Source organism: Salvelinus fontinalis, chromosome 10, assembly GCF_029448725.1.
Source record: "Salvelinus fontinalis isolate EN_2023a chromosome 10, ASM2944872v1, whole genome shotgun sequence".
NCBI lineage: Eukaryota > Metazoa > Chordata > Actinopteri > Salmoniformes > Salmonidae > Salvelinus > Salvelinus fontinalis.
This window is the reverse complement of record NC_074674.1, coordinates 35,353,428-35,367,414: the sequence shown is the minus strand read 5'-3', so window position 1 is coordinate 35,367,414 and position 13,987 is coordinate 35,353,428. Positions and strand designations below refer to the sequence as shown.

Below are 13,987 nucleotides of genomic sequence, written 5' to 3'. Positions count from 1 at the left end.
CTGTGTCTGTGTCTGTTGCACCACACGGGACTGTTTCGTTTGTTCGTTCGTTTGGCAAGTCTTTCCTGTTCGTGCGTTCTTCGTGTCTATATGTAAGTTCTCAAGTTCAGGTCTGTCTACGTCGTTTGTTGTTTTGTAGTTTGTGTAAGAGTTTTCGTGTTTCGTCTTTCTTTAAATAAATTCCATTATGTCTGCATACAACGCTGCGTTTTGGTCCGACCCTTAGACAGACGTTACACAAATATTACGGTTAAACTCAAATAATTGATATAAAATAATATTTTTGGATAAAAAAAAGGTCTTTGTAAGTGATATCATAAATAGGACTGGTGGAATTATGTCACATGCCGCTAACATAAATATATGGAAATATATTGGAAATATCAAAATTACAACCAACTAATTGCAGCAAAAGTAAGGAACTTGTCTGTCAACCCTGCATTGAAGACCAAAATTGGCAAAAGAAAATTGTGATGAATAAAAAAAGTTTACCAGTTCCATTTAAGGACCAAAAAATGTACAGCTGTGCCATATAGATTGGGAAATAGTTGGGAATAGATGTTCAATGTACCGCTGTTCTGTGAAGAGAGTAGTACGAAGCGTTGTACGAGATCTTCAGTTTCTTGGCAATTTCTCGCATGCAATAGCCTTCATTTCTCAGAACAAGAATAGACTGACAAGCTTCAAAAGAAAGTTCTTTGTTTCTGGTCATTTTGAGCCTGTAATTGAACCCACAAATACTGATGCTCCAGATACTCAACTAGTCTAAAGAAGGCCAGTTTTATTGCTTCTTTAATCAGAACAACAGTTTTCAGCTGTGCTAACATAATTGCAAAAAGGTTTTCTAATGATCAATTAGCCTTTTAAAATGATAAACGTGGATTAGCTAACACAACGTGCCATTGGAACACAGGAGTGATGGTGGCTGATTATGGGCCTCTGTACGTCTATGTAGATATTCCATAAAAAATCAGCTGTTTCCAGCTACAATAATCATTTACAACATTAACAATGTCTACACTGTATTTCTGATCATCTTGATGTTATTTTAAATGGACAAAAAATTTGCTTTTCTTTCAAAAACAAGGACATTTCAAAGTGACCCCAAACTTTTGAACAGTTGTGTGTGTGTACATAGACCCTTTGTATATATGTTATATATATATATATATATATATATATATATATATATACACACACACACACACAGCCTTCGGAAAGTATTCAGGCCGCTTGACTTTTTCCACATTTTGTTACTTTATAGCCTTATTCTAAATTGCATGAAATAGTTTTTTTCCCTCATCAATCTACACACAATACCCCATAAGGTCAAAGCAAAAATAGGTCTTTAGAAATGTTTGCTAATACAAAACAGAGATATCACATTTGCATAAGTATTCAGACCCTTTACTCAGTACTTTGTTGAAGTACCTTTGGCAGTGATTACAGCGTTGAGTCTTCTTGGGCATGACGCTAGAAGCTTGGCACACCTGTATTTGGGGGAGTTTCTCCCATTCTTTTCTGCAGATCCTCTCAAGCTCTGTCAGGTTGGATGAGGAGCGTTGCTGCACAGCTATTTTTAGGTCTCTCCAGAGATGTTCGATCTGGTTCAAGTCCGGGCTCTGGCTGGTTCCCTCAAGGACATTCAGAGATTTTTCCCAAAGGCAGTCCTACGTTTTCTTGGCTGTGTGCTTAGGGTCGTTGTCCTGTTGAGAGGTGAACCTTCGCCCCAGTCTGAGATCTTGAGCACTCTGGAGCAGGTTTTAATGAAGGATCTCTCTGTACTTTGCTCCATTCATCTTTCCCTCGATCCTGAATAGTCTCCCAGTCCCTGCCGCTGAAAAACATCACCACAGCATGATGCTGCCACCACCATGCTTCACCGTATGGATGGTGCCAGGTTTCCTCCAGACGTGATGCTTTGAGTTTAATCTTGGTTTCATTTGACCAGAGAATCTTGTTTATCATGGTCTGAGAATCTTTAGGTGCCCTTTGGCAAACTCCAAGCGGGCAGTCATGTGCCTTTTACTGAGGAGTGGCTTCCGCCTGGCCCGATTGGTGGAGTGCTACAGAGATGGTTGTCCTTCTAGAATGTTCTCCCATCTCCACAGAGGCACTCTAGAGCTCTGTCAGAGTGACCATCGGGTTCTTTGTCACCTCCCTGACCAAGTCCCTTCTCCCCCGATTGCTCAGTTTGGCCGGGCGGCCAGCTCTAGGAAGAGTCTTGGTGGTTCCAAACTTCTTCCATTCAATAATGGAGGCCACTGTGTTCTTGGGGACTTTCAATGTTGCAGACTTTATTTTAAGAATGTGAAATGTCAGAATAGTATGGTCCCATAGTGTTTATACTTGCGTACTATTGTTTGTACAGATGAACGTGGTACCTTCAGGCATTTGGAAATTGCTCCCAAGGATGAACCAGACTTGTGGAGGTCCACAATTTTATTCTGAGGTCTTGGCTGATTTATTTTTATTTTCCCATGATGTCAAGCAAAGAGGCACTGAGTTTGAAGGTAGGCCTTGAAATACATCCACAGGTACACCTCCAATTGGCTCAAATGATGTCAATTAGCCAATCAATTGCTTCTAAAGCCATGACATCATTTTCTGGAATTTTCCAAGCTGTTTAAAGGCACAGTCAACTTAGTGTATGTAAACTTCTGACCCACTGGAATTGTGATACAGTGAAATAATCTGTCTGTAAACAATTGTTGGAAAAATGACTTGTGTCATGCAGAAAGTAGAGGTCCTAACCGACTTGCCAAAACTATAGTTTGTTAACAAGAAATGTGTGGAGTGGTTGAAAAACAAGTTTTAATGACTCCAACCTAAGTGTATGTAAACTTCCGACTTCAACTGTATATTATTCTATATATCTATATGGGGGATTGGAAATGATGTGGACAATGCCACAATCTATCTGCAATATTAAATGTTCTTTCCCCTAACAAAAAAATAAAGTGTTAATCTCCAACTCCTTTGATTCCCTCCTTCCCCAACTCTTCTCCCTCGCTCCTTCAGCTGTCATGTCTTCAGTGAGGCATTTTCACGACTCCCTTGTAACACCCTCCTAACCTTTTCCCCTTCAACACAAAACAGTATCTCAGATGAACGTCCCCTTATCTAATGCTGACTAACATTACATATAGTATTTGCAGCCTTGTATAGCCATATGTGTACAGTACATTTTCATTTTGAATACTTCATTCAATCATGGTTAATGTGGCATATTTTTTAGATATAGTACATTCAAGACCAAATCTTGGCCTTGTGACAGCACTGGCAATTACAATGACTCCAGCAAATAAAAGCTATTTGACATCTCTCTTTCTACTGTGTGTGTGTGTGTGTGTGTGTGTGTGTGTGTGTGTGTGTGTGTGTGTGTGTGTGTGTGTGTGTGTGTGTGTGTGTGTGTGTGTGTGTGTGTAGGCGAGAAGTTGGGAGAGGAGAGCATCACTCAAATCCTGAAGAGGGCCCATGACTGCAGGAAGACAGCAGAGAATGCAGCCAAGGATCTTCTGGGCAGGCTGGACGGTAGCTGTGGAGCCGCATTCGCTGTGACTGGCTGCAGTGTTCAACCATGGGAGAGCCTGTCCTCCAATAGTCACACTAGGTATGTGTGTATATCAGTGGCAGCCGGTGCCGTTTAAGATGAAGGAGGATTTTAATTTTTTATTATGAGCATGGCCTTATTTCTATTACAGCATATTGGATGACTGTCATTCATATTCCATTCACCCAGCTCAATGTAACATTAATAGATTTAGTCTACTACATAATACCCACGCACGCCCCCTGCCGACCCCTCGCGCCCCCCACAGTTTGGGAACCACTGTAGTTTATGCTTTCAATCCATATTGAAACATAATTAAAGCCAACCCTCTGCTCAAGTGGCCATGACAGATCAGGCAAGGAAGCCGCTCCCTAAACAAAGCTTTCATCTACAGTCACTGCTCTGGGAGAGAAAATACATGACATTCAAATGCGGCTCACATGTAAGTCAGGGGCACAGCAGAAAATTTACAATTAGTGTAGGAGATGAGAGTCTACAGTGCTCTGCAGTGGCTGCAGTACACTCTAGAGCAGTGGTCTCCAACCTCCAAACTAGCAAAAATTAAACATGTCGCGAGCTACTCTTACTTTTTTTTAGAGCTTTCAAATAGGCACATTCTTCTCCTCTACCCTGCCACCCTGCCCTGGGTCCTTGGTGTAAAAGATATGTGTTTTCTGTCAATATACCTGGTAAAATATGGGTTAATAAACTACTCTAAGGGTTTATTTTTTATATTATATAGAATTCTTTTTTATATTTTCTGTAATTCTGTTTTATATATATATTTTTTTTTATTTATTACTCTCAATATTACAGTATTCTGAGTCAAGGTCAATGCTTAAATCACATTGACTACCCATTTTGAGGTCTGGGGAAAAACCCCAAATACATTTAGATTAGAGTGTAATCACCTTTAATTGCGCATTCAGAAAGCGAGGAATGTGTGGGGGCGTTTCTGCTGTTAGGCCCACTGCTGCAGCACATGTCATGGCAGAGTTTAGCAATAAAATGGCCACCCAATTGATACAAATAGTTATTATATATGTCTGTCAGGTAAGCCTAATTTGCAGTTAACATTAATTGAGAAGGTTTTGGGGGTCTTACTGTCTACCCAGACGACTTATCTTTACTAGCATCGTTAACTGGCTACATACGGCGTGATAGAAAAATGTGCACACCAAACAGACACAGGCAATATTGCTGGAAATTAATTAAGCCAATAGCGGCTTACCTGGGGTGGGATAATGTCAATGTAGATTTGATTGGATAGTAGCCGGGAGCAAATAGTCTGGGTAGCCATTTGATTAGCTATTCAGGAGTCTTATGGCTTGGTGGTAGAAGCTGTTTAGAAGCCTCTTAGACCTAGACTTGGCACTCCTGTACCATTTGCCGTGCGCAAGCAGAGAGAACAGTCTATGACTAGGGTGGCTGGAGTCTATAACAATTTTTGACAATTTCTGACACCGCCTAGTATAGAGGTCCTGGATGGCAGGAAGCTTGGCCCCGGTGATGTACTGGGCTGTACGCACTACCCTCTAGTAGAGGTCGACCGATTATGATTTTTCAACGCCGATACCGATTATTGGAGGACCAAAAAAGCCGCTACCGATTATTCGGCCGATTTTTAGATATACACTGCTCAAAAAAATAAAGGGAACACTTAAACAACACAATGTAACTCCAAGTCAATCACACTTCTGTGAAATCAAACTGTCCACTTAGGAAGCAACACTGATTGACAATACATTTCACATGCTGTTGTGCAAATGGAATAGACAAAAGGTGGAAATTATAGGCAATTAGCAAGACACCCCCCAAAACAGGAGTGATTCTGCAGGTGGTGACCACAGACCACTTCTCAGTTCCTATGCTTCCTGGCTGATGTTTTGGTCACTTTTGAATGCTGGCGGTGCTCTCACTCTAGTGGTAGCATGAGACGGAGTCTACAACCCACACAAGTGGCTCAGGTAGTTCATCCAGGATGGCACATCAATGCGAGCTGTGGCAAAAAGGTTTGCTGTGTCTGTCAGCGTAGTGTCCAGAGCATGGAGGCGCTACCAGGAGACAGGCCAGTACATCAGGAGACGTGGAGGAGGCCGTAGGAGGGCAACAACCCAGCAGCAGGACCGCTACCTCCGCCTTTGTGCAAGGAGGTGCACTGCCAGCGCCCTGCAAAATGACCTCCAGCAGGCCACAAATGTGCATATTTGGGGTATAAAATCATCGAAGCTCTGCAGATTTTGTTGTGAGGATAAAGAATCAATAGACCATTTATTGGTATTGCCCTCAGGAATGGCTGAAAATGCAATGCATTGATCTAAAATTGACCCAATAAATAATTTTACTGTTAGGACTGTTAGGAGATCTGGAGAGACCGGGTCAGTCAATTACTCATATATTAATACTCTTAGTAAAAGTATTTATCTTCAACTCACAATCTGTGGATTCTATTTTATTAGATAGATTGAGACAAGTGGGAGTGGAGTTGCTGTGCGGGAGATAGAATGGTCAAAGATAAAAAATAAAAGTAAAAATAAAACATAATTAAAGTATGTTTGAATGACACTGAGGGGCAGTGATTTTACAACTAATGCCGGTTTGCCTGAGGCTGATGCCGTGCAGGTGTTTGTACACGCATATACACACTCTCATGCAAATAAACACATACATGTAATAGTGCCAGACATGCACACAAACATATACAGTTGGCATTGCTGTTATGATTTTAGTTGTCCTTGATGTCCTTTGTTTTAATAAAAAAAAATGTTTAGTATTGTTTGTTGATTTCTTCTGTCTTTTTCTTTTTTCTCTTTAGTTCATTCTTTTGGTTGTTGGTGCATTGGGGGATTCTTCTTCTTCTTCTTGGGGTGGGGACTGTAGGAGGGGTCTCGAATGGTTGAGGGACCATCATCCAACAGAGCTAAATGTTATGATATCTCTCATCTTTGTGTGTGTGTGTGTGTGTGTGTGTGCTCGCAGCACCACCAGTTCCACGACCAGCTCGTGTGACACAGACTTCTCCAAGGAGGACGAACAGCGACTGAAAGACTACGTGCAGCAGCTAAAGAATGACCGTGCGGCAGTCAAGCTGACCATGCTGGAGCTAGAGAGCGTTCACGTCGACCCCCTCAGCCTTGAGGTCAAGCCCCGGGGAGATACGCACCGTCTGGACCTGGAGAACGCTGTGCTGATGCAGGAGCTCATGGCCATGAAGGTGAGGGAGAGGGAGGGAGCGCGGGGAGAGGAGAGTGGGAGGGAGAGCATACACACGGGCCTTTTCATGCAATTCTACTCATTTTGCCATGTGGTGGAGAGACATTTTTGCAGTTCTTAATATATCTGAGTGAGAGTGGGGGCACCCCCGGTTGTTAATTCAACCACGATTACTACAAGTTCAGATAGCTGGCCGCCAGACTAACTTACCGATCTAAAAAAAAAAAATGGATATGGGCTAATTGAGTCACTGTCTGTAACCAGGTTTCCATCAAACCTTTTTATGCGAGTAAAGTACATGTCAGATAAATAATGTCACAACAGACCTGTTGGAAACCGTGTCTGTATACTTTCCAAATGTCGACAAAACAAAATACACTAGACGAGGTGGGATCTTTTTGTGTCAATAAAATTAATTATGTGAGAAATATCGATATAATAACCATCATATCGAAGTAAACTTGGAGTCACGTGACGGTATGTTGTGTGATCCTTCCACCACGACTTGGGAAAGCATGCAGTTTATTAGGCTACAGATGAAATGAGTTATGATGAACTTCACAGGTGGTGAAAATGCACGGTAATGAGCTGTGATGTTTGGTATACTCAGTGTCTATCCTTCTTTCCTCCCTCTCTTTTTTCCCTTTCTTCCATATGGTTACAGCACCCCTTGATACAAATAACTTGTAGCTTGTTTATATTAGCTTGTTAACCCTTCCTCCCCCCTCAGGAGGAGATGGCGGAGCTGAAGGCCCAGCTCTACCTGCTGGAGAAGGAGAAGAAGGCGGTGGAGCTGCGGCTGAGCACGCGGGAGGCCCAGGAGCAGGCCTACCTGGTGCACATCGAGCACCTCAAGGCCGAGGTGGAGGAGCAGCAGGAGCAGCGCAGGAGATCCCTCAGCTCCACTGGGAGTAGTAGTAAAGACAAGAGCCAAGCCGCTAAGGTGTGTGGATAACACACACGCATACACACACACTTGGCCCAAACACCCCTCCCCAAACATTGGCCTCTAAGATGTATACTGGCCGCATAGCAGGGGCAAGTGCCAGGGTGAGGGTGCACCCACATTTATGCCCTCTAAATTCTCCAATCCGAAAAGAGACCTCGTCCACCTATGGAAACACGAGCCCCAGACCCAACAGGTCTACCACAAAGCGGGGTTCAGGCTTGAATTGAGATTGAGGCCTGTATACAGTGTGTCTCTCTCCTGTACGCAGCAGCATTCACTCTGAACCAGTCAGTCACATGAATCAATGAAGAGGCTGGAGGCTGAGTCACAGCTCTGTCCACTCCCTTCTCTCTCTCCTCTCTTTGGAGTCTCTCTCTCTTTGTCTCTCTCTCAATCTCCTCTCGTTGGAGTGTATCTCTCCCCCATTTCCCTCTCTCTCCTTCCTCTGTCTTGTTGCCCCCATTCTTCCTCCTCCATCTCCCTCACACCTTGTCAGCCTGTATATATATTTGGCTCCTGGAATGAGTGCTTCCTTTCTGAGCCCCCATACACAACAGTCCTAAAGCTGAGAGGGCCTGTCACTCTGAAAGGTTGGCAGTTGCACACTAGTGCTCCCCTTAGTGAAAGTCTCCTTTGTGAGAAAGAAGTCTCTACTTCAGACTTTCTCAGTCTGTTGGGGGTTTCCTCTGGGGAGCTGTCTGTCTGTACTCTGAGATGTGGCCCTAGAGAAGGAGCCACTGTGTGTCTGTGAGAGTACAACAAATAAACCTGGAGATGGGGGGAGAGTACAAGAATGGACTTAAGAGTATTGAGAGTGAGGAAAAGTGGAAGAAGGGGGGAGAGAAAAGACTATGGTGAGTACAAGAAAGGAAAAGAAAGGAGGAAGGCAAATGGAGGTGAAGTCTGAGAGTGAGATACTGTACTGCATAAGAGGAGAAGAAACTGAGAGAATGGGAAGAGAAAGTAGACAAATTAGGACTTCCAGAGTCCCAAGTGCAATTCTAAACTATCAAATACTTTTTTACCTGAACTCCAAGAGGTCTGGGAGGTCAATTAGATATCAGAGCACTAAGCCCCTCACACCATCCATAGTCTTTTCTGCCCATTTCTTTAATACATATAGACAGAGATCAATTGTGTATTTATTTGTGTGTGTGTGCCAGGATTAAGAAAGGGAATAGAATAGAGGTGTGCTTCTCTCTGATCACAGCCTTGAGCTTCCAATGCTTGTGGCACTACATTAGCCTTGTAATCCACTGGATACGATAACGGTGCCCTTCCATGTCCCCCGGCTGGGACAAGGATTTGTGAACACACACATGCACTTCACATCTCTTGGCATGCACACAACATTCCAACACACACCCTTACAGCTTTACGTGCAGACACACATACACACACTACCTTAAAGCTCGAGCCCCCCCCCTTCTCTCCCTGCTATCAATAAGGCTTACTCCTCGGTTGCTAGGAGCAGCCAGCGTTGATCGTGCCAATCAAAGGGCCATCTGTAAATGCAGGTGCTTTTCAGAGTGAAAGACATAGCAGCCACTATTATTGCCTTTCTCCCCCCTCTGCTTTCAAACCAGCTACCTTTTATATCTACAGACCAATTCTTATTGTTAGGGTCTAGAAATGGCCTGTTTGATTGCACATCACACACTGGGGTAGACTCTAATAGTCACACATACCTCCCGCTGTGGGGGAGTGTATAGGCATGCATGCTCTCTCTCACTCTCACTCACACACACTATGTTAGATCATTCCGCTCTGTCAGAGCCCATGATCAGAGCCATTCATCACCTGGAGCGGTGGATGTTTGTGACACACACACACTGCAAGCCTAATCAAGCAAAATGCACACAGCACAAAGGTTATTACCCAACACGCGTGTGCGCACTCACACACACACACACAACACTAACCAGCATCTCCCAGTATCTTCCCCTCCTCCCTTGTCTCTTCCTATATCCATTTCCCCACTACCTTAATGGAAGCCATGTTCCAATCTCCATCAACAGCCCTGTAATCAAATCAGGATAGCAGGATAGCAGGCCCTGAATGTATGACAGCATACCTGTAACTCGATAAGTCATTTAGCATGCTCAATGAATAGTCTGACATGCTTGTCCAGTGTGAGTCGAGCTGTATTGTTCTGTAGTCCAAGTGTAAGGCAATACACAGGGATATGTGGTTGAAGCATTGACTATATGAATGGACAAAGCCATTGAAGACGTCACACCATGTTTGAAGTCTCAAGGGGAGTTATGTAGACATAACATGCACAGTTTGAGCTAGTCCAGGAAGTGACATTGCAGGCTAGTTCAGTGCTGCTCCCTCTTATTGAGTATCTCAAGTTGAAAGCTGGCCGGTGTACTGCAGGCTGCCATTAGCTGTTAAATTATCCTTATTACTTTTGTGTGCTATTTTAAAGTAATAGTTTCAAGGACATACATCTGGTGTATTAGAAGCAATTATTGGTACCATGATTGTCTTCTAAAAAAAAAAACAATTACACTAATATTGACCACGAAGATTGCCATTTTCCTATTCATTATAATGGGGGACCCTGCTTTCTGGAAACAACAGCCTGCAGTACACTGGAAGGCTTTGAACTTCATGGTTTCAATGAGAGGGGGCAGTCGTTCTCCCCTGGGTTGGTGGTAGTGCTGCCACCTATAAGACCAGGCTTTTTACTGCATGTGACAGCTTGAGGAAAAAGTTGCCCCTAACCACAGATCTAGAATCAGATTGCCTTCTCCAAATCACATAGCCACAGGAAGTAGAGGCGTTGAATGTGTTGCAGCACCCCCTGACAAATGTAAATAATATTTCCTAAATGATATAATTACTCCTGTCTGAACACTACCTTCATTTGGGCAGTACACTTGCCAAATATTGAATGGCTTGTTGTGTTGTGGCAACAGAAATATTATCCATAGAACCCAGCTAGCACATAACGTTCTGACAGTGGTGTAAAGTACTTAAGTCAAAATATTTTTAAGTACTACTTTAGTAATATTTGTACTTTACTATTCATATTTTTACAGCTTTTACTTTTACTTCACTACATTCCTGAAGAAAATATTGAACTTTTTACTCCATACATTTTCCCTGACAACCAAAAGTACTCATTACATTTTGAATGCTTAGCAGGACAGAATAATTGTCAATTTCACTCACTTATCAAGCTAACACTTGGTCATCTCTACTGCCTCTGGGCTGGCATACTCACTAAATACAAATGCATCTTTTGTAAATAATGTCATAGTGTTGGAGTGTGCCCATGGCTATCCGTACATTTTAAAAACAAGATAATTGTTAATATTTTGCTTAATATAAGGAATTTTTTATACTAAAGTATATTTTAGCAATTTAATATTGATACATAAGTATATTTAAAACCAAATACTTTTAGACTTTTACTCAAGTAGTATTTTACTGGCTGACTTTTACTTGAGTAACTTTCTATTAAGGTATCTATACTTTTACTCAAGTATCACAATTGGATACTTTTTCCACCACTGTGTTCTGAGAACCATATGTTTCTTAGAGCTTGCTAAAAGCGTGGTTGTCCTATGGCCATTTTGCATAAAACTTTCCCATAACATTTTATACAGGGATCTCATGGTTATTTTTAAAGTTCTCAGAACGTTCAAAGAATTTTGAGAAACAACGTTCTTCTGTAGTTCTGTAATTCCAGTACTTCAGCATTATGTTTCCTCATGGTTCAATTTCAAGTCCTGTTCTCAAAACATTAAGAAAACTTTCCATAAAAACCACAGGAAAACATTGGTAACGTTCAAAGAACGTTCTAAGAATGTTATTTAAAAATGTATATATATATTCTGTTCTCAGCGTCAACAAAACTCATGGGTATGCTCAAAATGGTTGTCAGTTCTGACTTGAATGGGCACTTTCGTTCTATGGATTCGATTTATCTTTGCGCTGTCAGTGAATGGCTAAAGGCCTTATGCAAATATCAAAATACAATCGCTGGAAATACGTTTGGAAAGCAAATTCCTACTGCTGAAAAGAGAAACTCATTTGTCAGTAAAAACAACCGTTTTTGTCTCTCACAACAACTCTGAAGAACAGCACTGTTTTTAAGTAACTATCTTGAGACCATCACTGGCACGGTGAGAAGCCTAGGCTACGCATATTCATGCTGTCTTCATAATTGGGTGAGTAAGTGCCACTGGAAAGTTGATTTTGTTGCCTACTGTTACCTATAATATTTATACATTTCCTCCTAATGTTGTACAATCTGTGTTTCCTTTATTTTTATTGGACCTGGGCCAGGTCAAGACCAAGGCCCGGTTTCCCAAAAGCATCTTAAGGCTAAGTTAATGACAATGAATGCTTTTTGGAAATCGGGCCAAGGTTGTTTTTTTAATCTGTTTGACAGTGTCAAGAGTAGCCACTCATTTTGGTCCTTTGCGTAGTGTAAAAAATATTCAGATAATGTCTCCTCTCATGTAGGCCTAAATTACGTAGAATTGCATGAAATGTGTTTATAAAAGGACACATTTTTCCAAACCCTGCTAAGACCCTCCCCCGTGTGTAAATTGTAAAAACGCTTCTGCTGAACTGTATGCCATTAGGCAAATGCGATGATGGAATGTGTTATTATAAAGGGATTTTTGTTAACTTAATCACTGTAAAGCGCGGATCAGAGTCCAAAACGTGTACGCACAACAGTGTTTTAGAGTATTGTCCCGTTGGCTTTCATAATTTTGCAATTCTCAGCACGGATCAAGCAATTTCTCCAACTGTCAATACATTCAAATGAATAGAGGACGTGTACACAGAATGCGTTGGTTGGGATTGTGCGGTCAGGCTGTGCATCCCCCGCGGATGGTTATGGGGGTGATAAAGGCCATAATTAATACCTGTGAAGCTACTGATACCTCTCATGAAGTCACCAAACATGTTCCTAGCGCCATAAAATACTGCCATGAATTAACATGGACTGTCAATGCAATTTTTTTCTAAAGCGTCAAACTGCTGACTCGTTCACGTTATGTAGACATAGTATTCACGTTGTGTTCCCGTCGCGTCAGTTTGCTTGTATGTTTATTATGAATTATCTTACCATGAACGCCTTAAAAAAAATTACGTGTTACGCGTCACGTGTTAGTTTAAGTGTCTGTTTAGTTTATTATTAAAGATCTCACCATGATGTCACTTTACAAACGTCTTGATTTTGTAAAAAAAATAATTAATTGCCAGAGTAATGTAATCAATTTCATTTGTCGATTTATCTAAAATATCACCTTAATACAAAAATGATTAGGCTAGTTGATATCGCAGCCAGCCACCATTACTGTGTAGATATGCCTATTTCTCACATCAATACAGACACAAGGGCTTCTTTGTTGGAGGTAGCCCTATTGAGAAATAAGAGGTAGCCTAGGTCTCTAGTGGCGCATTCAAAATAACTCGGAAGTCGGCAAACTCTGGCTTTAGTGCATTCAAGACAACTGGGAACTCTGGGATTTTTTTTGTTTGTTTTGAAAGGTCATCCAACTCAGAATTCCAATTCAGAAACTCTGGCATCTTTCTCTGACCTGAAAATCACTGATGTCGTGATTTGATCAAATTTTTCCCCCACTTCCCACTTTACCGGATTAACAGACACAATCACTGTCACCATGCAATCCTTAGGCTATACATTTCTGTGGAGATGTCTTATGGTTAAAAGCAGGGTTTCGAATTGAGGGGGTTTGTGAGGATTTACTGTTGGCCTAACCCTTGTTATAGAGACGGGCAAAAAGCATATGCTACTACTTGTTTGCTTAGCCATAGGAAAAGCAATGGTTCAGATTATATAAAGCGATCGAGGCAGTAACAATGATTCACTCCACAATTATTTCCATATAGTCTACTAGCCTATCGAAGGTCTTGCTCAGCCTAAACATCACAGGAAAATGTGGTTGGTTTATTAAATACTCTGCCATTTAGAGCCATGCCTACCACAAAATACCAAATCGTTGGTATGGGTCTATGCATAGACCAAACAGTTTAACAGATAAAAACATGTATTATTCAGGAGAATCCCATTGAATCAGGCTATTAATTTCAGTGTAGTTGCGTTCTTATACATATCCTTAGACTAAATGGAACCCAGCATACCACCCTGCATACCACTGCTGGCTTGCTTCTGAAGCTAAGCAGGGTTGGTCCTGGTCAGTCCCTGGATGGGAGACCAGATGCTGCTGGAAGTGGTGTTGGAGGGCCAGTAGGAGGCACTCTTTCCTCTGGTCTAAAAAAAA

General features: G+C 41.9%; 1 protein-coding gene across 2 annotated transcripts in view; it reads left to right on the top strand.

Annotated features, from left to right (window-relative positions):
• LOC129864094 (colorectal mutant cancer protein-like) overlaps window positions 1–13,987 on the top strand; it is a 148,472-nt gene that overhangs the window by 113,066 nt on the left and 21,419 nt on the right. For both annotated transcript variants that reach the window (XM_055936691.1, XM_055936692.1), the window contains 3 exons: window positions 3,430–3,613; window positions 6,533–6,767; window positions 7,497–7,709. In XM_055936691.1, the coding sequence (XP_055792666.1) occupies window positions 3,430–3,613; window positions 6,533–6,767; window positions 7,497–7,709 (632 nt within the window). The remainder of the gene's footprint in view (window positions 1–3,429; window positions 3,614–6,532; window positions 6,768–7,496; window positions 7,710–13,987) is intronic.